Source organism: Oncorhynchus gorbuscha, linkage group LG04, assembly GCF_021184085.1.
Source record: "Oncorhynchus gorbuscha isolate QuinsamMale2020 ecotype Even-year linkage group LG04, OgorEven_v1.0, whole genome shotgun sequence".
NCBI lineage: Eukaryota > Metazoa > Chordata > Actinopteri > Salmoniformes > Salmonidae > Oncorhynchus > Oncorhynchus gorbuscha.
Window position 1 is genome coordinate 26,147,971 of NC_060176.1, and position 23,016 is coordinate 26,170,986.

Below are 23,016 nucleotides of genomic sequence, written 5' to 3' on the forward strand. Positions count from 1 at the left end.
AACACATTTTCCCAGTCGTTTTCCCAGGTTCCCAGTTGTCTTGAACTCACTCAAGTCCGATTTTGCAGTTCTGAGTGAACAGTTGTTTTGAGCGCGGCACAAATCATGCTTCATTGACATTTATCATTTTAAACTAGGAAAAGAGACGCTTAATCTTAGACTTGGGACCACACTGCCACTCCACTGAATATCAGGTTAATGACTGCTTTGAAATGCTTGCAGTTAGCCACTGATTCATTCCAGACCACTCATTGTTGAATTTGCGATTTCCAACTTGTTGTGTAATGTTTATGTCCAATGGCCGATAACACCGCTATGTTTTATCTATAATTTATTTTAATGATTTATCTTCATATGACAAGGATTAAAAAGGATTTCCCAGCAGATTGTCGACTTGATTCATGATGATGACTGCTAGCTAAGATTTTGAAAGTATGATGTTGTCATGATCAGTCCAATCAAAGCTACTGTAGATAAAACGTGATTTGACGTCATTTTATCTGTGGCCAATGCCTGTGAGCCTTCTTGGATGGGCACTTCTAATGTAACTCTATTGCAGTACCCAAGGGGCTAGAATTTTTTAGGTCTACCCTTAGACTTGTGTCATGCCCTGACCTGAGAGAGCCTTTATCTCTATTTTTTTTTTTTCAGGGTGTGATTTGGGTGGACATTCTATGTTTTGTTTTCTATGTTTCTTTATTTCTATGTTTTGGCTGGGTATGATTCTCAATCAGGGACAGATGTCTCTGATTGGGAATCATATTTAGGTAGCCCTTTTTCCCTCCTTCAGTGTGGGTAGTTGACTTTTGTTAGTGGCACTATAGGCCGGTAAGCTTCACGGTTGTTTCTTTGTTTGTTGTTTTGTTGGTGACATTTTAAATAAAAAGGAAAATGTACACTCACCACGCTGCACTTTGGTCCACTTCTTTTGGCGGCCGTGACAACTTGGCAGTGATGTAGTATCCCCGTGAGTGACAGAACACTGAGCCAATCTCGGCGCAACGCTCCGTATTTTCTGCTGGCTTGCCCCACCACCACAGAAAGCACTTAGCTAGGCTGAAACACCTGCATTTTGGAGCTGCATTACTTAAGAAAAAAAATAGACCATGTTTGTATGCGGCTTTATTAACTCAAATATATATTTTGTATATTGTTTGCCAACTGATATGTGGCACGATTAATGACAAAATAACAGGCAAGCACATTGCTAAAAATGTGGGTCTAACTTGCCTTGAATGATGGGTCGCCACTGCTGTACAGCATATCAATTTCTGAAAATAGACCTAGACTATTGATTGATATTGTAGACTCTAACAATGAAAGGTATTCAAAATGAGTATTTTGTGTCAGTGGTTCAGCATTATGTGCATTATGTGGTCATTCTTCATGCTCTAGGTCAAAAGTAGTAACAATGTCTTAAAAAATATATATATTTTTTTAACAGTCTTCTCTCAGGTTCAAATACAATACAGTTGTTCATTGAAATATTGATGTTCAGATTTACTATTAAACACGTTTTTATCTTTGTTTGTTCTGTTGTCATCAATCATGTGTATAACATGAGCCTAAGTGGTAATTTTTACAAAGGAAGTGGAAAACTGATGGCTAAAACGAGTAAGTGAGAAACGTATTTTACGTACCACTTTTGATTGGCGCATAAAAGGCTGCTGACTAACACAATAGAAAGTACACTACCACTAGACCGTGCCAAAGTAGACTACCATTGATTTACATTAGACCTACTCGAGGCATTTTTTTGGGGGGGGGGGGGGGCAGGATGACCTTTTGATTTTCGCGCGGTGTAGGTCAGTGGCGCAGTGAGTCACCCGCTGGTGAAAAGTGATACTTGAGGACGAGGACACAGGGAGGAGTAGGCTAGTTTAGTTCGTCTCCTAAAAACATATTCCCCGTACGGTCGTAGCTAAGTGGAGAAACTGTCTGTAAATAGAAAATGATGGATTTAACGAGCTGACACGTTTTTGACAGCATAACATGTTTTCTGTCTCTATGACAGTTACAGTATAGTTCTCATTCTCTTTACTAAAACTGTCAATTTACACAATCTACACTTGGCGGAGGTTGAGTTTGTTTTACCCGAGTTACAGGTGCTGTATAATCAAGTTTACACTCGCTTAGTTAGGTCAAATGTGCTAAATGGAATCGGAACCACTGCTGACTGGGAGCATGAACTACGACTCCCACCCTGACAACAATGATCACCTTGAAAAGGGAAAGACAAGACGTCTGTCCTCGGTTGCTGCAGACTATTGCTGTGTCGAAGGGGGTAAGCGTTTCAGTAGTTCACACTATTGGAAGCATAGCTTCACAACATGTTATAACACGGTCATAACCAGTCAATGTCATAACAGCGGACATCACTTGTCATGATATGCTCATAACACTGTCATGACACATATATATTTAGACCTGTTGTGACATATGACAATGATAAGGTCCTCTACCCTTTCGCCGTAGTATAATATCAGGCCACTGATCACCCAGTCTCTTCTGTTCTGGACGGGTGTTGCATTGACATCAGAAGTAATTAAAATGGTTGTATATTCTACTGTAGTGTCTTAACACTTAGTACTTATTTATATAATAAGAAAGACTCTGAATACAAGCAATTGAACTGGAGCTTCACATTTACTCAAACGAGTTAGTACCAGAATAACATAGAACAACACTGCCATGACCAAGGGTGCTTAAAAAGGGGACTTCAGTAAATAACAGAACATAACATTCCTTCTCTTATACAATCAGAGTTACTTTTACCAAACCACAAGTGAAACATTTCCCAGAACTTGTTGTAGTTATTTTGCATCTTTTAATTTGAACTTGAACAGTTCGTTTTTGTTTGTTTGTTTATGAGTCTAGTCTGTCTGGTGGACGGTACCTTCGTTCTGGGTAGCGCCTCGGATTGTCTGGAGGCTCCTGAACATCCTCAGTGTGTGCTTGTTCCATTATAGCGTCTGCTATAGCAGCACCTTCATCAACACGTTCCCTTCTTTCAGCCTGGGGTCTCTTTACTGCCCCACGGTCCTCTACAGTTCCCTGTGTGTCACTCTCGGGATCTCTCTGTGCCTGTTCTCTCTCGATTGTTGTGCTGTTTTCCGTGGAATGCATTTGGTTAATGTGACGCCGCCACATTATGTCTGGGCTCACTTGAACCTGGTAAGTTCTGGGTCCCGTTTGTGTGTGTACGGACCCTCTTGTCCATTTCCCTCTTCTTCTGTAGTCTCGAACCATCACTTCCTGTCCTGTTTGGAGATGGCGCTCCCGGCCACAGGAGAGCATCTTGGCTTGTTTGTTCAGCACTTCATTACGGCTGTTTGGCTTCATGATGTCCAGCTGTGTGCGGAGAGGCCTCCCGAACATCAGTGCGTCTGGGCTTTCATTTGTCGTGGCATGTGGGGTGTTTCGGTAGGAGGCCAGGAACTTGGCCAGTTTTCCTGCACGGAGTCCTTGCTTTAGGGTTTGCACAAAGCGTTCTGCCAGCCCATTGGTGGCAGGGTGGTACGGAGCTGAGGTTGACTGACATGAATCTTGTAAACTCGTCACTTACAAAAGCTTGCGCGTTGTCACTTACCAGCTGCAGCGGCAAACCGAAGCGTGCAAACGTTGTTCTGAGACACTCTATCGTCTGAGCTGAGGTGGAGGAGTCAGTGCAGAACACGTCTGGCCATTTGGAATGGGCATCAACTATAACCAGAAACATGTGCTTTTCAAAGGGACCAGCGTAGTCCACATGAATTCTCTGCCATGGCTCTGCCATTCCCATGGGTGGACTGGGACAGGAGCAGGCCTGTGAAAGGTTTCCAAACATCCGCTACAGTTCTTCGCCATATTATCTATCTGTTGATCCAGACCTGGCCACCAGAAGTGGCTCCTTGCGAGCAGCTTCATTTTGACAATTCCAACATGACCTTCATGTCGTTGCTGCAATACTAGATGTTGGCATTTCTGGGGTATCATGACTCTCATTCCCCACATCCATGGGACGTTGTAATTTAGTTTCTCCGCTGGAAATACGGAGTCAGCTCCTTTCTGCCAGTAGCTGGCCATCCTGACATGGTGTAAGTGTACAGTTTTGACAACTGTGCTTGTGACCGGTAGGGCCTCGAGCTAAGCGGTATGGAACATGTCCACTGCATCCACCCTCCTTTGCCTTTCTCTTGTACACGGCAGTCTGGATAATCCATCTGCATTTGTGTGGAGGGATGACGGCTTAAACTCAACGTCATACATATGACTGGCAAGGAACAGGGCATATCGCTGTAACCTGGCTGCTGTCATTGCTGGAATGCCTTTCTTTGGACTGAAAATGGAAAGCAACGGCTGGTGATCTGTAACCAGTGTGAAACGCTTGCCATATAGGTATGCGTGGAATTTCTTGACGCCCCACACTAGTTCCAGTGCTTCTTTGTCTATTTGTGAGTAGTTTTTCTCTGTTCTTTGTCGGTGCGTCCTGTTATGATCATGTCATCCAGGATACACTGGGTTCCTGTGATTCCTTGCAAAATCTGGTCAATAGTTCGTTGCCAAATGGCTGGGGCTGATGCAATGCCAAAAACCAGGTGCTTATACCTGTATCGACCTTTGTGTGTGTTTATTGTCAGGTACTGTTTGGAGCTCTCTTCAACCGGTAGCTGCAGGTAAGCCTGTTTCAGATCAATTTTACTGAAGTGTTTCCCACCAACTAGTGCAGCAAAGATGTCATCCAGACGGGGTAGGGGGTATTGGTCCACATGCAACATTGAATTCACAGTTACCTTGAAGTCCCCACACATTCTAACAGAACCGTCTTTCTTCACGTTTGCAATGAAGTACTGTTCCAGTCGTTCAATGTAAGTTGCCCAGTTTTCTTGCGCATCATCAAACACATCTATTTTCCCGACGCTAGCCATTCTCTTTACCTCCGGCTCCACGGGTCTTTGATCTGCCGCCTCGTTCTCGTCAGCTCTCCCCACGTCTTCACTGCTTGCTATCTGTTGTGCCACAGGGTCAAAATCTTCCTCTCTTCCTACGAACTCCATCTGTATTCGTGATGCACACTGCAGGTAATCATCCTCGTCGCCATTGTAGTGTCTTAACACTTAGTACTTATTTATGTAATAAGAAAGACTCTGAATACAAGCATTTGAATTGGAGCTTCACATTTACTCAAACGAGTTAGTACCAGAATAACATAGAACAACACTGCCATGACCAAGCGTGCTCCATCCTTAAAGGGGACATCAGTAATTAACAGAATATAGCAACTACAGTCAATCAAATTAACAAAATTGTCTCCAACATGTAATTATTGACTGTAATGTGACTGTATCATTAGCGCATACCCCGTAGCATTACCAGGATGATCTGCATCTCCTTTGCAGCACCTCCTCTCATATTGACTAGTATAATAAAGTTTACATTTGAAAATATAAATAACGTTACATCTTGAACAAGGACAGCGGTTTTGTAATGGTCCAGCTTCTCCATGAAGGTGGTGAATCTGTGAGAGAAAGACGAAGAGAGAGATTTGTGACTGGTGCCGTGATGAGTATTTCAGGTCAAGACAACAATCATTACATTCATTATTGGTTATTGTCATTCAACTGTCATTTTGACGTGAGTGGGCTGAAACGGGGCCGGATCACCTGTCTTTGGGTCACTCACAGGAAGTTAGACTCGAAGTTTGTTAAATGGCAGCCTCCCTCAAAGTCTTCACCTCCACAATGGATACAGATGCATGAGCTAGCTCCTTTCTCTGAAAAATACTAGAAGAGAAATCAGAGTAGGGTATACAACATGCGGTAATACCGCTACAGAAAGATACACTCAAATCTAAGGCCAATAGCTAACACATTCAAATCACAATTTCTCAATGTTTACATTTACATATAGCTAATGTTAGCTCTCAACTATTCATGTACAATAGCTTACTAGCTACCTAGCTATTTATTTGAACCTTATGAACAAATTCTTATTTGCAACGATGGCCTCCCGGGGAACAGTAGGTTAACTGCCTTGTTCATTGAGTGGATGCTGCCAACATACTGACTCAATCTCTAGCCACTTTAGAAACATTGATTTATCACTAGCCACTTTAAACAATTCCACTTTATAATGTTTACATACCCTACATTACTCATCTCATATGTATATACTGTACTCTATCTTGCCTATGCCATTCGGCCATCGCTCATTCATATATCTTTATGTACATATTATTTTTCATTCCTTTACATTTGTGTGTTTAAGGTAGTTGTTGTGAAATTGTTAGGTTTATGGTTAGATATTACTGCATGGTCGGAACTAGAAGCACAAGCATTTCGCTACACTCCCATTAACATTTGCTAATCATGTGTATGTGACCAAATACAATTTGATTTGTTCAGGAGCAGAACGACAGATTTTTACCTTGTCATCTCGGGGTTTGGATCCAGCACCCTTTCGGTTACTGGCTCAACGCTCGAACCACTAGGCTACCCGCCGCTTCTGTAGCTCAGTTGGTAGAGCATGGCGCTTGTAACGCCAGGGTAGTGGGTTCGATCCCCGGGACCACCCATACGTAGAATGTATGCACACATGACTGTAAGTCGCTTTGGATAAAAGCGTCTGCTAAATGGCATATATTATTATTATTATTATAGTGTTTGCAAATCTCTAAGATGGTGTTGTGCAAAACGACTATCTCAATATTCCCCCATGCATTGTAAGGTTATAGGCATCGACACAGCTGTTATCCCCACAAGGTGAGGTATTGAAAGGTATTGAAAACGGGGGGTGTCAATAAGTTTGACCCCTACCTTTTTGAGAGAAAAAAAGTATTACTTGTTAAACATATTTTTTTTTCTCTCTGAACAATTGTATTAGTATAAAATAATATAATTTCCCTATTTGTTGAGCATACAATATAGCTCAGTATTTAAATGATTTATTTTAAACAGTCATTTTTGCCAATTTTATCAAGGGTGTCAATAATTTCAGACCCCACATATACGGTATGCATATATATATATATATATAATTTAATGATCTATAGAATTTATGTCAAGTATGCCTATTAAAGTAAAATATTATGAATTACATGTCACACATGGGCTCCAGACAAAGTACATTTAAAAAACAAACACACTTTTTAAAGAGCGTACTACTGTCTGGAGGCCTAGCATGTACATCACCATATATCAGTCATAAGTCACAAATGCTGTTCTGCTCCTGCACTCATCCCAGTCATCAGCAACAGAGCATTGGGGTAGGCACATGTTTGACATCAATGTATGTGCAATTACCATGGTAATAAAATGGCCAATTTCAGAAAATGTTATATAACATACTATTTACAAGTAGGCTATACTGGAATGGAATGTTTTGCCTTGTGTGGTAGGTTTTGTGGGTTTTGGCACTCTAATGTAGGTGTCATAACCAGTCATAAAAGATTGCATAGTATGTCACAACACATAAATATGTGTCATGACAGTGTTGTGAAAATGTTATGACAGGTTATTATGATATGTTACGCCAACTGTTATAACATGTTATGACATGGTTATGACCTTGTAATAAGGTGTTATGACCCTATGCATCAAGTAAAGTGTTACCAATTGTTTTTAATGTCTCAGAACTCTATTTGAGTGGTCCACAATGTGTTTATAAAAAATCTTTATGATGCTTGGTGACAGTATAAATCATTGACAGGAAGTTTTCTCTGCCCTGTCAGAGACAGCCACGATGAGTGATGACATATGATGTGGTTGTAGTGGCCCAGCGTTGTTTGGCCGGGGTAGGCCGTCGTTGTAAATAAAAATGCTTTACACCACTCCACCCAAATTTGGCATTGTGCATGGTGAACTCAGGCTTGTGTGCGGCTGTTCGGCTGTGGAATTCCATTTCATGAAGCTCCGGACCAACAGTTCTTGTGCTGACGTTGCTTTCAAAGGCAGATTGGAACTCGGTACTGAGTGATGCAACCGAGGAAAGACAATTTTTACGGGCTACGCGCTTCAGCACTCAGCGGTCCCATTCTGTGTGCTTGTGTGGACTACCACTTTGCGGCTGAGCCGCTGTTGCTCCTAGACGTTTTCACTGCATAATAACAGCACTGACCAGGGAAGCTCTAGCAGGGCAGAAATTTGACGAACTGACTTGTTCGAAAGTTGTCATCCTATGACGGTGCCACGTTGAAAGTCACTGAGCTCTTCAGTACGGGCCATTCTACTACAAATGTTTGTCTATGGAGATTGCATGGTGGTGTGCTCAATTTTATTCACCTGTCAGCAATGGGTGTGGCTGAAATAGACCCAATTCACTCATTTGAAGGGGGACAAATGGAGACAAAGACAAATCCAGGAGACAATATGGCTTCTTAACACAGATCAGAATAGCTTCATGAATTGGATTTAAACTGAAAATGATAATTGAATTGAAGTGACAGTCCAGTAAATGTAAGAAGGTTCAGTTGACATTTAGATGTGTAATGAGCTCTGTGGAAAAATGCCTGGAATCAGTAGCTAATTTAATCTGACCTGGCGAGGGATGTTTGGAGCACACTATTCGTCCAGGCTCGGGTCTAATTCAATTGGAATATTTGAACGACTAAGATGAATTCAGACATGCTAGTGTTGAAGTTTACTGCATACACATGCACACAGGCCTACTGTAGGATTAGGATATGGGCTCAGACTTTGACCTCTGGAACTGACTGCGCTGGTTTTTGTTGTCGAATCAGTGGCCACTGATAAAAGGTGATCGCGAGATGCACGTTTTGTTTTGGTTGGGGTTTATTCATTTGCTTGAGAAAAGCGACAGATAGGTAGACGGGTTTGTTTTCAATGTTTTGTTTTCAACCAAATACAGACTATGACTTTATTTGCTTGAGAACAACTATTGCTTCACAGCACGTGCTTTTGACAATGTACAAGCGTAATCATTTCCCTCTCCTCGTACACAGGTGATGAGGATCTCTACCTCCAGCAAGCTGTCGTGTTTATTGAGGACGCCATACAGGTGAAACATATATATATATATCCTCTGTATGAACTGTCGCTGTAACTGATTGACATATATTGTTTGTATGACTGGTGTGGATTAGGAACTACCCCTAAACTGCGGTTTCAAAACAATGAAATGTGTTTCTGGTTCTACAGTACCGATCCATCAATCATAGAGTGGATGCAAACTCGTTACGTCTGTACAGGTGGTACTACTCCAGGTTATGGCAATGGTAAGTCTACTACTGTCGTGATGAGTCAAAGTATATTGTTTTGGATTGTTCTGCACGTTTCTATTATTATATTGGTCCTATCCTCTGAAGGATGTCATTATATCCCCTCTGCATTGTATCTCACTGCAGTGTGTGACCACACTCAGCATGGCTATGTCTTAACTCTGTCCTGTCTTAGCTTCCTCTGTGGTTAGGTGTAGTGAGAAGAGCACTTTAATGACAGTGAAGCCAACCATCACCCTTCTCGTTCTCAGTCAGATGTTTGAACTGCACCCCCCACGGGCTTTGTGTCATTGTTAAGCGACTGTCTGTGTTGCTCAGGGGGCTGGGCCTGACTATTGCGGTCGTCTTGATGCTGGCTTTCATCGAGAGGCCCTCGTCCTTCTCCTACACATCAGACCCTCGCTTCAGACCTCCCCCCTGGGAGCCCCCCTGTGGCCTGACAGAGGGCATAGAGATGGTCTGCCTCATCATCTTTGCCATTGACTTTGCTACCAAGGTAACCATCAGACCATGTTTCTGCCAATGCCAACGGGGAAGAGACACACAGTAGATGGGCAACAATAAGTCTACATGAAAATCCCCATTGTGTCTTTATTTGCAATAAAAATAGATATGACTCTAACTGAATATATTGTTCTTAGAGCTACTTGATTGGTTGGGAGGAGTTTCGGAAGTGCAAGTGGTTGATTGTCTACATCTTGGCCGTCTCAGCGTCTGTAATTGATTGGGCGTTGACGTTGAGCATGTATTGTGATCAGGTGAGAGGATATTCAAAGTGTTGGTTTAAACATCCTCTGTAATATTTAACAGTTCATAAAGATATGGTTTTGTAATGCAAAGATTCGAATGGAATGTTGCTCCTTCCCTGTTGTTGTCGACGGCAGAACTTGCGAGTTAGGAGACTCATTCGGCCCTTCTTCCTCCTTCAAAACTCCTCCCTGATGAAGAAAACCTTGAAGTGCATCAAGCGGACCCTCCCAGAGATAGCCAGGTAATTGTGTTTGCCACCTTCCCTTCACAGCTTTACAATTATCGTCAACCTCAAAATGCTCTCACTTCTGTGATCAGATACGTAGTTCCCTAAAACTGCACCGTAGGGTATATTTAGGCTTATATACATACACGATTCACTCTTGTTTCAGTACATGTGAGACCCACAGATGGCACCCTAATATACTTGTATATGTACAGTGGAGAGAACAAGTATTTGATACACTGCCGATTTTGCAGGTTTTCCGACTTACAAAAAATGTAGAGGTCTGTCATTTTTATCATAGGTACACTTCAACTGTGAGAGATGGAATCTAAAACAAAAATCCAGAAAATCACATTGTATGATTTTTGAGTAATTAATTTGCATTTTATTGCATGACATAAGTATTTGATCACCTACCAACCAGTAAGAAGTCCGGCTCTCACAGACCTGTTAGTTTTTCTTTAAGAAGCCCTCCTGTTCTCCACTCATTACCTGTATTAACTGCACCTGTTTGAACTCGTTACCTGTATAAAAGACACATGTCCACACACTCAATAAAATAGACTCCAACCTCTCCACAATGGCCAAGACCAGAGAGCTGTGTAAGGACATCAGGGATAAAATTGTAGACCTGCACAAGGTTGGGATGGGCTACAGGACAATAGGCAAGCAGCTTGAAGTGGACTTACCATCGAACTACACGTCAAGACCTGGTCAATGACCTGAAGAGAGCTGAGACCATAGTCTCAAAGAAAACCATTAGTAACACACTACGCCGTCATGGATTAAAATCCTGCAGTGCACGCATGGTCACCCATGCTCAAGCCAGCGCATGTCCAGGTCCGTCTGAAATTTGCCAATGACCATCTGGATGATCCAGAGGAGGAATGGGAGAAGGTCATGTGGTCTGATGAAACAAAAATAGAGCTTTTCGGTCTAAACTCCACTCGCCGTGTTTGGAGGAAGAAGAAGGATGAGTACAACCCCAAGAACACCATCCCAACCGTGACGCATGGAGGTGGAACATCATTCTTTGGGGATGCTTTTCTGAAAAGGGAACAGGACGACTGCACCGTATTGAGGGGAGCATGGATGGGGCCATGTATCGCGAGATCTTGGCCAACAACCTCCTCAGTAAGAGCATTGAAGATGGGTCGTGGCTGGGTCTTCCAGCATGACAACGACCTGAAACACATAGCCAGGGCAACTAAGGGGTGGCTCCGTAAGAAGCATCTCAAGGTCCTGGAGTGGCCTAGCCAGTCTCCAGACCTGAACCCAATAGAAAATCTTTGGAGGGAGCTGAAAGTCCGTATTCCCCCTTCTGATGACCAGGTGGGCGAATCGCATCTCTGCATGTCTGGCAGACATATCAGTGTGGATGACGGATCACCACCTCAAGCTGAACCTCGGCAAGACGGAGCTGCTCTTCCTCCTGGGGAAGGACTGCCCGTTCCATGATCTCGCCATCACGGTTGACAACTCCATTGTGTCCTCCTCCCAGAGCGCTAAGAACCTTGGTGTGATCCTGGACAACACCCTGTCGTTCTCAACCAACATCAAGGCGGTGGCCCGTTCCTGCAGGTTCATGCTCTACAACATCCGCAGGGTACGACCCTGCCTCACACAGGAAGCTGCGCAGGTCCTAATCCAGGCAATTGTCATCTCCCGTCTGGATTACTGCAACTCGCTGTTGGCTGGGCTCCCTGCCTGTGCCATTAAACCCCTTCAACTCATCCAGAACGCCGCAGCCCGTCTGGTGTTCAACCTTCCCAAGTTCTCTCACGTCACCCCGCTCCTCCGTTCTCTCCACTGGCTTCCAGTTGAAGCTCGCATCCGCTACAAGACCATGGTGCTTGCCTACGGAGCTGTGAGGGGAACGGCACCTCAGTACCTCCAGGCTCTGATCAGGCCCTACACCCAAACAAGGGCACTGCGTTCATCCACCTCTGGCCTGCTCGCCTCCCTACCACTGAGGAAGTACAGCTCCCGCTCAGCCCAGTCAAAACTGTTCGCTGCTCTGGCCCCCCAATGGTGGAACAAACTCCCTCACGACGCCAGGACAGCGGAGTCAATCACCACCTTCCGGAGACACCTGAAACCCCACCTCTTTAAGGAATACCTAGGATAGGATAAGTATTCCCCCCCTTTAAGATTTAGATGCACTATTGTAAAGTGACTGTTCCACTGGATGTCATAAGGTGAATGCACCAATTTGTAAGTCACTCTGGATAAGAGCGTCTGCTAAATGACTTAAATGTAATGTAAATGTAAGGATCTGGAGAAGGTCTGTATGGAGGAGTGGGCCAAAATCCCTGCTGCAGTTTGTGCAAACCTGGTCAAGAACTACAGGAAACGTATGATCTCTGTAATTGAAAACAAAGGTTTCTGTACCAAATATTAAGTTCTGCTTTTCTGATGTATCAAATACTTATGTCATGCAATAAAATGCAAATTAATTACTTAAAAATCATACAATGTGGTTTTCTGGAATTTTGTTTTAGATTCCATCTCTCACAGTTGAAGTGTATCTATGAGAAAAATTACCGACCTCTACGTGCTTTGTAAGTAGGAAAACCTGCAAAATCGGCAGTGTATCAAATACTTGTTCTCCCCACTGTATATAGGCCTGACTGTCATTGCAGAGGTGTCTAATGCACCACTCCTCTCTCTCTTACCTCCCAGTGTTATCCTGCTCCTGGCCCTCCACCTCTGCCTCTTCACCATGATTGGCATGCTGCTCTTTGCTAAAGGAGAGGTACACCCTGTTCCACCCTGCTGGCTGTTCTGTTGACGCCCAGTTCTCAAGCCAGAATGTGCCCTTTTTTACCTTACCGCACGACTGTTTTATTCACCCCGGTGGTACAGAGCTTTAACAGAGCTTTTAACACCAACCAGTGGTAGATGTGTCATATTACACTTGTCTAAATAAAGACCTGTACAGTAACTCGCCCTCACGTGACCATTAAGACCAGTATAACGCACGATGAATGTCCATTTAGCATTGTTGTTATAAGGGACTTAAATATCTCCGTATTACCTCTTTTGTCCCTAGAATCCTAAGCAAAATGGGGAGTGGGAGGCCTACTTCAGAGACTTGCCGACGTCTCTCTTCTCTCTCTTGGTGCTCCTCACTACAGCCAATAACCCCGATGGTAAGTCCACCGTGTAGGTCATAGTGAATTAAACATATATTTCCTGCTGAATAATTTACAGATGTCTTCTCCACCTAAACCTGTTTTCATGTTGTTGTTTTTTTTAACAGTGATGATTCCGGCCTATTCCTTAAACCGAGGATACTCCATCTTCTTCATTCTCTTCAGTGGTTTCGGTAAGAACTAGCCACCAAATGAACTGTTAAGACACACGGAAAATATGAAACGGATTAAGTGGTAACACAATAGGTTGATCATTTGTCTTATTTACTTGCTCCCAGGAACCTACTTCTTGATGAACTTGCTAACTGCCATCGTTTACAACCAGTTCAGGGGATACCTGCTGGTGAGTTTAAGACTGCCTTTGGATTGATGTGATTTAAATATCAGACCATTTTAAGGTACAGTGTAAACCCCATAGATAATCATGATGAAGCTGTTCTCTTGTGGCAGATGTCTGTCCAGGCGTCCATCTTAAGGAGGAGACTGGGCGTCAGAGCTGCCTTTGAGGTCATGTCCTGCCAGGGGCGGGGTCAGGACGCTACACACTCAGAGGAGCATGTGTAAGACTGCTCATTCTCTTACCCGTAGCCCTACACACACAAAGACACACACACACTGAATGGCCTTACATCTTGTTCCCCCCAGAGAGCGTGTGCGGGTGGATGCCTCTTTGCAGGTCATGGCGAGGGTACAAATGAAGTCCTACTACAGACAAGCCATCATCAAGGTGAGAAAAGACTACGGTGCAAATCTTTAGAACGTGTTGGATAAACATTTGAATATAGCTCCCTTTGAATGTGCCTCTCTCTCTCTCTCTCTCTCTCTCTTTCGCTCTCTCTCTGTGTAGAGAGTGCAGCAGTTGTCTGATGGCTTTATCCAGTGGGAGGCCTTCCGGAGGCTTTTTGACGAACTGGACAAGGACCGCATCAAAGAGGTGGTTGCCACATCTCATTAACTGCTCTGCGCTTCTCCACTGGATCAATGTTACTGGAATGGATTTAACGTCAAAGTCGGTTCTAAACCGGCTTATTTTACTTGTCTAAATGATAGCTAGATTGCTCCTGTGTGATTTGACGAGTCTTCATTGTCTTTCTCCTGCAGCACCCTCCGAAGCCAGAGTACAACTCCTCACTCCTCCAGCGGCTTCAGTTGCTTTTCAGCCATTACTATGTTACGGTAGTGGGCAACGCCGTGGCCCTGGTCAATGTCATGTGCATCTGTGTAAGTCCAGGACCTTCGGAACAGACAGGATGTCGAGCCTGTATTTTGCGTGTCCATCATATTAGACCGAGGCTCAACTTGTTTGGTCTCTCTGTTTCTCTCTCTCTGTGTGTGTTGCAGACCATACTGGTGCTTGACTCTGAGAAGTCCATTGCAGAGCGGAATGACTACTACATGGAAGTTATTAACTGCTTCTTTATTCTATACTACCTGATGGAGATGAGTCTAAAGATATTAGCCTTTGGGTGGAGAGGCTACTTGTCATACAGAAACAATATATTTGATGGACTTCTCACAGTTTGCCTTCTGGTAAGGTATTCTGTAAATGAAAGGAAACATATTAAAAAGGTGCAGTATGTAGAAATCACTCGCCCATTTCGATGCTTCTCCTAATTTCAGTTTAACAATGTATAGTGTGTAGAGAATCATTGCGCAATCTAAACTGCTCTGAAGTGTATTTTCATGAACCAAATACAGTGCCTTGCGAAAGTATTCAGCTCCCTTGAACTTTGCGACCTTTTGCCACATTTCAGGCTTCAAACATAAAGATATAAAACTGTATTTTTGTGAAGAATCAACAACAAGTGGGACACAATCATGAAGTGGAACGATATTTATTGGATATTTCAAACTTTTTTTAACAAATCAAAAACTGAAAAATTGGGTGTGCAAAATTATTCAGCCCCCTTAAGTTAATACTTTGTAGCGCCACCTTTTGCTGCGATTACAGCTGTAAGTCGCTTGGGGTATGTCTCTATCAGTTTTGCACATCGAGAGACCAATTTTTTTTCCCCATTCCTCCTTGCAAAACAGCTCGAGCTCAGTGAGGTTGGATGGAGAGCATTTGTGAACAGCAGTTTTCAGTTCTTTCCACAGATTCTCGATTGGATTCAGGTCTGGACTTTGACTTGGCCATTCTAACACCTGGATATGTTTATTTTTGAACCATTCCATTGTAGATTTTGCTTTATGTTTTGGATCATTGTCTTGTTGGAAGACAAATCTCCGTCCCAGTCTCAGGTCTTTTGCAGACTCCATCAGGTTTTCTTCCAGAATGGTCCTGTATTTGGCTCCATCCATCTTCCCATCAATTTTAACCCTCTTCTCTGTCCCTGCTGAAGAAAAGCAGGCCCAAACCATGATGCTGCCACCACCATGTTTGACAGTGGGGATGGTGTGTTCAGGGTGATGAGCTGAGTTGCTTTTACGCCAAACATAACGTTTTGCATTGTTGCCAAAAAGTTCAATTTTGGTTTCATCTGACCAGAGCACCTTCTTCCACATGTTTGGTGTGTCTCCCAGGTGGCTTGTGGCAAACTTTAAACGACACTTTTTATGGATATCTTTAAAAAATGGCTTTCTTCTTGCCACTCTTCCATAAAGGCCAGATTTGTGCAATATACGACTGATTGTTGTCCTATGGACAGAGTGTCCCACCTCAGCTGTAGATCTCTGCAGTTCATCCAGAGTGATCATGGGCCTCTTGGCTGCATCTCTGATCAGTCTTCTCCTTGTACGAGCTGAAAGTTTAGAGGGATGGCCAGGTCTTGGTAGAATTGCATGGTCTGATACTCCTTCCATTTCAATGTTATCGATTGCATAGTGCTCCTTGGGATGTTTAAAGCTTGGGAAATCTTTTTGTATCCAAATCCGGCTTTAAACTTCTTCACAACAGTATCTCGGACCTGCCTGGTGTGTTCCTTGTTCTTCATGATGCTCTCTGCGCTTTTAACGGACCTCTGAGACTATCACAGTGCAGGTGCATTTATACGGAGACTTGATTACACACAGGTGGATTGTATTTATCATCATTAGTCATTTAGGTCAACATTGGATCATTCAGAGATCCTCACTGAACTTCTGGAGAGAGTTTGCTGCACTGAAAGTAAAGGAGCTGAATAATTTTGCACACCCAATTTTTCAGTTTTTGATTTGTTAAAAAAGTTTGAAATATCCAATAAATGTCATTCCACTTCATGATTGTGTCCCACTTGTTGTTGATTCTTCACAAAAAAATACAGTTTTATATCTTTATGTTTGAAGCCTGGAATGTGGCATAAGGACGCAAAGGGGGCCGAATACTTTCGCAAGGCACTGTATCTTATATTTTCAGCTGTTGGAAGCTGGTGTACAAAACAGAAAGAGAAAAGACGCTTGCTAAAACGTAACTTAACGGGGAGCATAGCAAAAGTGCACATCGAATGGATCTACCGCTTCTCAGATCTATAACTCACATTTCTATGCGAATTTGGTCCGGTCGCCCCCCCAAAAAGCTACATACTGCACCTTTTAAGCATATTTCTGTCTTGGTAATAGAACTCAAAAGTATTTGATTTTTCTTTTACAGGTCCTTCAGATCACCATTTTTGCCACCTACAGGCTTCCGTTTCCTAAATGGTTGGTGTCTTCACTTCGGTCATATTTCTCGCTAAAACAAATATATTCTGTATAAGGAAATTGTCTTGAAGGATGGTGCTCATTTGTATATACAGTTACAATAGTGATGAAAGAGTAACTTTGTTTACACACACACACACACAGGTACATGTGGATGGTTGAAAACAGGAATAGAAACATGGACATATAGATATGGTACATGGTGATGCACATGATAAACATAGCAGAGGAAGAGTGTTACTGAATAAAACACTACGATGGATGAACGATAAGTAACTAAGTAGCACTGAGATTGAATAAACCTTTGTGGTGTGGTTGTCCCAGGAACCCAGCATCGCGTGGCCTGATGTCTCTGTGGGAGATGGTGCGTCTGGTCAACATGCTCATCGTCGTCCGTTTCCTTCGAATCATCCCTGATATCAAGGTGAGGAAGTGGTGCCGCTGGGGAGAAGTAGTGTCGTCGTTTTGGGCCTCCCGAGTGCCGCGGCGGTCAAAGGCACTACATCTCAGTACAAGAGGCGTCATTACAGTCCCCGGTTCAAATCCACGCTGTATCACATCCGGCCGTGATTGGGAGTCCCACAGGGCGGCGCACTATTGGCCCAGCGTCGACTGGGTTTGGCCGGGGTAGGCCGTCATTGTAAATAAGAATTTGTTCTTAACTGATTTGCCGAGTTAAGTAAACATATAATGATAATTCAATTAGATATTTGACGTATTTGGCTCCACCTAATGGTGGAAATAATATATAATAATAATAATAATAATATGGATGTGGAAATGGTTTATTGCTGGACTTATGCTCTATTTTGGTGTACCGGTATGTCAATAGATTTGTATTATTGTAAATTCATGCAGGTACAGCCAATGTCTTTATCATCTCTGGTTATGCGTGTTGGTATTACACTATAGAAACAGTCATCCTTAATGCCTCTTTTAGCTGATGGCCCTCATAGCGAGTACTTTGGTCGACCTGGTGAAAAACCTCCGAGCTTTTGCAGGAATACTAGTGGTGAGTGACTCAACGGCACTTGTTTTCTTCTCTTTTGTTCTTAACTAGTCATTTGAAATGCATGTCTATACACTAGGCGTCTGTTTGCTGGACGTCATAGATTCCCTATCACAGCTAACATCTATCTGTGTTTTTGCACGTCGTTCTTCTTTAGGTGGTGTTCTATGTGTTTGCTGTCCTTGGCATCTGGCTGTTCCAGGGAGCCATCACAGCTCCAGGGCAGATGAGGTACACTTTGACAATGATGTATTTGAACGCTTGTTCACTATTCAAAGGTAGCAATGGCCTGATACAGTAGCTAATGTGGCTGTTTTAATGTGTTTACTCTGTGAGGTAATTGAAGTTGATTTGTATCTATTCCTCTACAGTGTGATGTCCAATTCCAGTATGAAGAACGTCACCGTGGAGTGTGGTTCCTACGAGCAGCTGGGCTACTGGCCAAACAACTTTGACGACTTTGCTGTGGGTACCCTTCTCTCGTCTCTCACTCTGCCAGTCCCTGAAGCCAAATCATAGGCAGAGAACACAGAGGCTTAGCTCAAGGCGAACATTCTGACTTTAACGATATCATTCTCTGCATAGCCCTGTCTACTGTCATAAGAGACTGGTTTAATGAGAATGGGCTTTGGAGGGAATGAAACAGTAAAACACATGGTTGGCATTCTATCTGTGACTCATCTGTACTGGGAAGGCTGATGTTGTGGGGGTAACTTTTCAAAGGGATAATGCACTGAAGTAACTTTTAAAAGATGCCTATAAAATACCTTGGTGGGTATGTTGACATTTCAGTCCCGGTCAATCCAATTAGTCTTTAAATTGGGTCGAAATGTTGAGAGAGAGTGGACACAAACCTCTGTTTTCGTTCTCCTCTCTCCCTCTGTTTTGCTCAGTCGTCCCTCGTCCTCCTTTACAACGTCATGGTGGTGAATAACTGGCAAGTTTTCATGGATGCCTACACCAGATACACCACAGAGTAAGCCAACTGTAATACACACCGAGTCTTATGAGTCTTATGATCCAACTGTCAGATGCTTCACTTTGTTTCCCCTTCCACTAGAGGGCAGCAGTTGACGCTGAAGCACATGAGTCCTTTTCATTTTCTGGGGCCGTGCCTTACTTTAATGAGCTCCCGCTTCATAATATTTATCTCATTTCAGTTGTTCCCTAAAAAATTGCAACTGTTTGGTTGGTTAAACAAGCTTTTGTACCCAACTCAGGACAAGGCTAGTAACGGTGAAAATGCATGTAGGAGTGGGGGGCATAGTCATTATTTGTCCTGCTTAAAGAGGACGAAGACAAGTTAATTGTGCATGGGGCTCCGTTTGTAAAACAGTGATTATGGGTAATGGTGATGTGTCCATGTAAACAGTTGATCAGGTTTCTTCTCTCCTCCCAGGTGGTCCAAGGTCTACTTTGTCTCCTGGTGGCTTACCTCCTCTGTCATGTGGGTCAACTTGTTTGTGGCTCTCATCTTGGAGGTATGTATGAACTTATGCTGGCCTGATGTGTACTTACTGTGTTTTAAGTGCAAGATGTTTCTGGAGGGGGGGGGGAAACACATGTAAACGCCACGATACCTCTGTTTTATGTAACAGAACTTCATCTATAAGTGGGACCGGAGTGTCATGTGTTCAGTGGCGGATGTTGAGCGAATAGGTTATGAGACGTCCGTCCAGCTCATGTTCAGGTAGGTTGCTGTAACTCTGCAGCTGCTTTTTAACTCTGCTCTGGCTCTGGCTTTTTTGCTCCTGTTTGTTGTCTGAGTGGTTGCATATTCCTACTTTCTGGTGTTTGGGTTTTAGGCCTAGAGGTCAGTCACGAACTGGGATACCCTCACTGTCAGCGGTTCTGTCAGTTCTCTGTGAACTGCCTTAAATCGTGCTCGTTGGCTCCTCGCGTTTCATTGCTGAATCACTTTTCCCCCAACAAATATTCAGAAATGCTTTTGTCTGGGCAATTGTGTCGGGTGAGCTTTCTGATAACAAACTGGAAAATGGCATGTATTTCTTCAGGACCTTGCTTGCAGATAATGCATTATATCATTTAGGGCTGGGAATTACCAGGGACCTAACGATATTATCATAATACTTAGGTGCCCGATTCGATATGTATTGCAATTCTCGCGATTTTGTTGCGATTCGATGTTCCAAACATATTGTTCGCCATGTCTGCTGCAGAGTGACGAGAGAGAGAGCCATGATCAGTCAAGGATATAAAAGCGCTGGAAACATCTTGGCTCACTGTTTATAGGATAGGCGCAGGCACAGCTTAGGTGTCCAGGTGCAGGTACAGCCGACGAGCACTTTATTTGGTAAAAATCGTCAAAAATAATATTGCGACATGTAACTGTATCAATTTGTACCCCATCACTAATATAATTGGTCGCAAAAACATCCGCCCACCCTTTTCACCCGCTCGATCAACTAAACACATGGCGCTGAACTATTTGCCCGAAAGTGCTGTTGATATGTTTAGCAGGGACAAGTCAGAAGAGCAACCCTTAATGCCCATCCCTAAATGCACGTTGTGGACTACGGCAGCCGCCTGCATGAGCGTGCTTCGCTTCAACTCGCTGTTTGTCTCTTGACACTGTTTGGTGTCCTGTCTTTTAAAACTCTACTGTACCTTCCAGAGAACAAATTCAGGAGCCTACAGAGGAGGAACTGGTCACCCAACTCCACCAGCACCCTCACCTGCACCTCAGCTGATGACCCTATGTCCGACCAGGCCAATCCAAAATAAACAGGGCCTTTACTGGCTATCACGTATGTCTGTGTGAACGGCAGGGACTCAAACCACGAGCGACTATATTGTTAGGGCTCAATTCTCAATTCTGATTCGTCCTATGTTGTCACATTTTGTATGTTTTTGCACTCAAACCACTGGACAACTGCGCCACTCAGGAGCTCCCATTTATTACTTTTGTTTGATGGCAATCACTGTATGCCTTCAAACAAAACAAAATACACCACTGTTCTTCATGGAATGATTGAATTATTTAAGGGAGTAAAAAGGGGGAAAGGACTCGTTTTTATCCGTTTATTTGTCATGAAAGCGGTTTCTTTTGCTTATACCTGCCTTGCAATGTAAATAGGATTTTGCCTTTAGCTAAATAAAGAAATACGCGTTTTTATCTCAGTGACTGTTATATATAAATGATGAAATATGTGTTTAGCATGGCTGGAAAAGATTCTCAAATGTGTGAAACTCATTTTTAGGCAAGGCCTGCCCTTGTGTTTTTGTCGTTGTTGCATTGGGTCAATTCTCTCCCGAATAGCTATAGCAACAATTCATCATCTTGAAGTTCCATAATTTCCTGACTGTTGTAATCAGTTTGAAGGTGTTGTGTGTTTTCTGAGACCCTCGGGTCTTCCGGCCATAACCACCAACTGATATCTCCCTCCTCCTCACTCATCAGGTCAGGCTAGTTAGTGATAAGCGTGAATGAAGATTTCCTGCTGATGCATCCTGGTGATGGTCATTTCAGATAAGGGTTATTAGCTCTCCCCCGGGGCATGCAAGTCTTGACTGAGGAATCCTGCTCACACTGCGGAATGGCATGGTATAGAATGGAATGGAGAACTGTTATTCTGCCCGAAGGGCAGCGGGAGAAACATGTGTTTTTGAGAAGAATAAAAATGGCATGTTTTCCAACGTCATAATAAAATGCAATCAGGAAGATAATTACGGTGATCAAGGCATGGCACCGTTCTAGGCATTTCCCCCTGGGTTTGTTCTGTGGTTCTATGCTAATAGAGTACACACACACACACACACACACTGGTGTTGACACTCCACACCCCACACACTCAAGCATCATGTTTACTGGAAACAGAGTAGGGCAAACAAGCCAACCTCCAGAGGACCTGACATCAAAGCTCTGACCTCCTCCTCTCTTCCCACTATTTGTTTGCTTTTCCTCTTGGTGAGTTTGGGCTCGTGCAAAGACCTTACCACAAACCCTGTCCACAACCACATAAGAAGGTCTGGTTAAAAGCCCATTTCATGACAACATGACAGACCATTGAGATATGATGTCGGCTAGCTAGCCTGTGATGGGCTATCTGGACGCTTCTCTTTGAGTCTTTTCAGAGTAGTGATTTCTAGATCCTACAACAGGGATGGGTAACTGGCGGACCCCATTTTTGAAGGCACGCGGACCAATTTGAATTATTTTCGGGGGAAACTCAGGGTCTCAACTTACTGTTGAGAGTTAGGGTAATACAATACACAATTTAGATATTTGGTTGTGCATCAGAAGTCACACAATTCGCCCATGACATGTTTTTTCTTATTGGTAAGTTAGCCGGCCGAAAGACTATCTAAACTTGTAGTAAGCAACGTCAAATTACCAAACAGGGGCCCGTTGATCATCAGTTATCGATATAAAAACAGCAAACATTTTCCTCCACCCGATGGCAAAATGTGTAATCAAAATAATTATTCTCAATGGCAAATTTTGTAGAATTGCATGAAATTAGTTCTAAAACGAAAACATTTTCTCTACGCCCCACAGCAAGATGTGCAGAATGGCAGGAAATTAACTTTAAAACTTCACATGTTTATCTTCGCTGTCACGAGTTGTCACCATCGAAGTTGCCCATCCTTGTTCTAGAAGGTTGAAGCTTCCATCAATTTTGCCAACATGTCAGCCATGTTCTGTCTAGAGCCCACCACTGCAGTGACGGCAGAGACATCCAAGACGAGGCATGATTAGAGATAATTAGAAGCAGGTGGTTAATGAGTCCGGCAGACTAATGAACACCACACACTCCTGTTTACCCAGCTTGATGAGGACAGATTAGGTCAACATAGCCTGGCTGCCTGGAATGCCAACACTAGCAGGAGGGATAGGCCTAGGTGATGTGTGGTAGAGCAGAGGTTCCCAAACTCTTACTCAGGCCCCCTTTCCAGCATTGGGGAACATCCCCTACCCACTTTATATTGGCACAAGCACTGTTCATGACACAAACTGTTCACACTCCTCTTGTTGGCGGAGAGGAAATGTTGCAGGTTTAATGCTAATTTACAGCAATTTCCC

General features: G+C 43.4%; 1 protein-coding gene across 5 annotated transcripts in view; it reads left to right on the plus strand.

Annotated features, from left to right (window-relative positions):
- The first annotated feature begins 1,791 nt into the window (after positions 1-1,791).
- Positions 1,792-23,016, plus strand: part of LOC124033897 (two pore channel protein 2-like) — a 51,870-nt gene continuing 30,645 nt past the window's right edge. For 2 of the 5 annotated variants that reach the window (XM_046346302.1, XM_046346301.1), the window contains exons 1-23: positions 1,793-2,284; positions 8,939-8,994; positions 9,135-9,211; positions 9,533-9,710; positions 9,856-9,972; positions 10,099-10,205; positions 12,873-12,945; positions 13,243-13,342; positions 13,453-13,518; positions 13,624-13,688; positions 13,796-13,905; positions 13,991-14,072; positions 14,193-14,279; positions 14,447-14,566; positions 14,687-14,875; positions 16,914-16,963; positions 17,288-17,387; positions 17,904-17,975; positions 18,130-18,203; positions 18,344-18,437; positions 18,866-18,948; positions 19,372-19,453; positions 19,571-19,662. In XM_046346302.1, coding sequence (XP_046202258.1) covers positions 2,155-2,284; positions 8,939-8,994; positions 9,135-9,211; positions 9,533-9,710; positions 9,856-9,972; positions 10,099-10,205; positions 12,873-12,945; positions 13,243-13,342; positions 13,453-13,518; positions 13,624-13,688; positions 13,796-13,905; positions 13,991-14,072; positions 14,193-14,279; positions 14,447-14,566; positions 14,687-14,875; positions 16,914-16,963; positions 17,288-17,387; positions 17,904-17,975; positions 18,130-18,203; positions 18,344-18,437; positions 18,866-18,948; positions 19,372-19,453; positions 19,571-19,662 — 2,204 coding nt within the window. In that variant the 5' untranslated portion in view covers positions 1,793-2,154. Of the gene's footprint in view, positions 2,285-8,732; positions 8,801-8,938; positions 8,995-9,134; positions 9,212-9,532; positions 9,711-9,855; positions 9,973-10,098; positions 10,206-12,872; positions 12,946-13,242; positions 13,343-13,452; positions 13,519-13,623; positions 13,689-13,795; positions 13,906-13,990; positions 14,073-14,192; positions 14,280-14,446; positions 14,567-14,686; positions 14,876-16,913; positions 16,964-17,287; positions 17,591-17,903; positions 17,976-18,129; positions 18,204-18,343; positions 18,438-18,865; positions 18,949-19,371; positions 19,454-19,570; positions 19,663-20,607; positions 21,109-23,016 lie in introns of those variants that run through there. The other 3 variants (XM_046346300.1, XM_046346303.1, XR_006838473.1) reach the window with 3 other exon arrangements.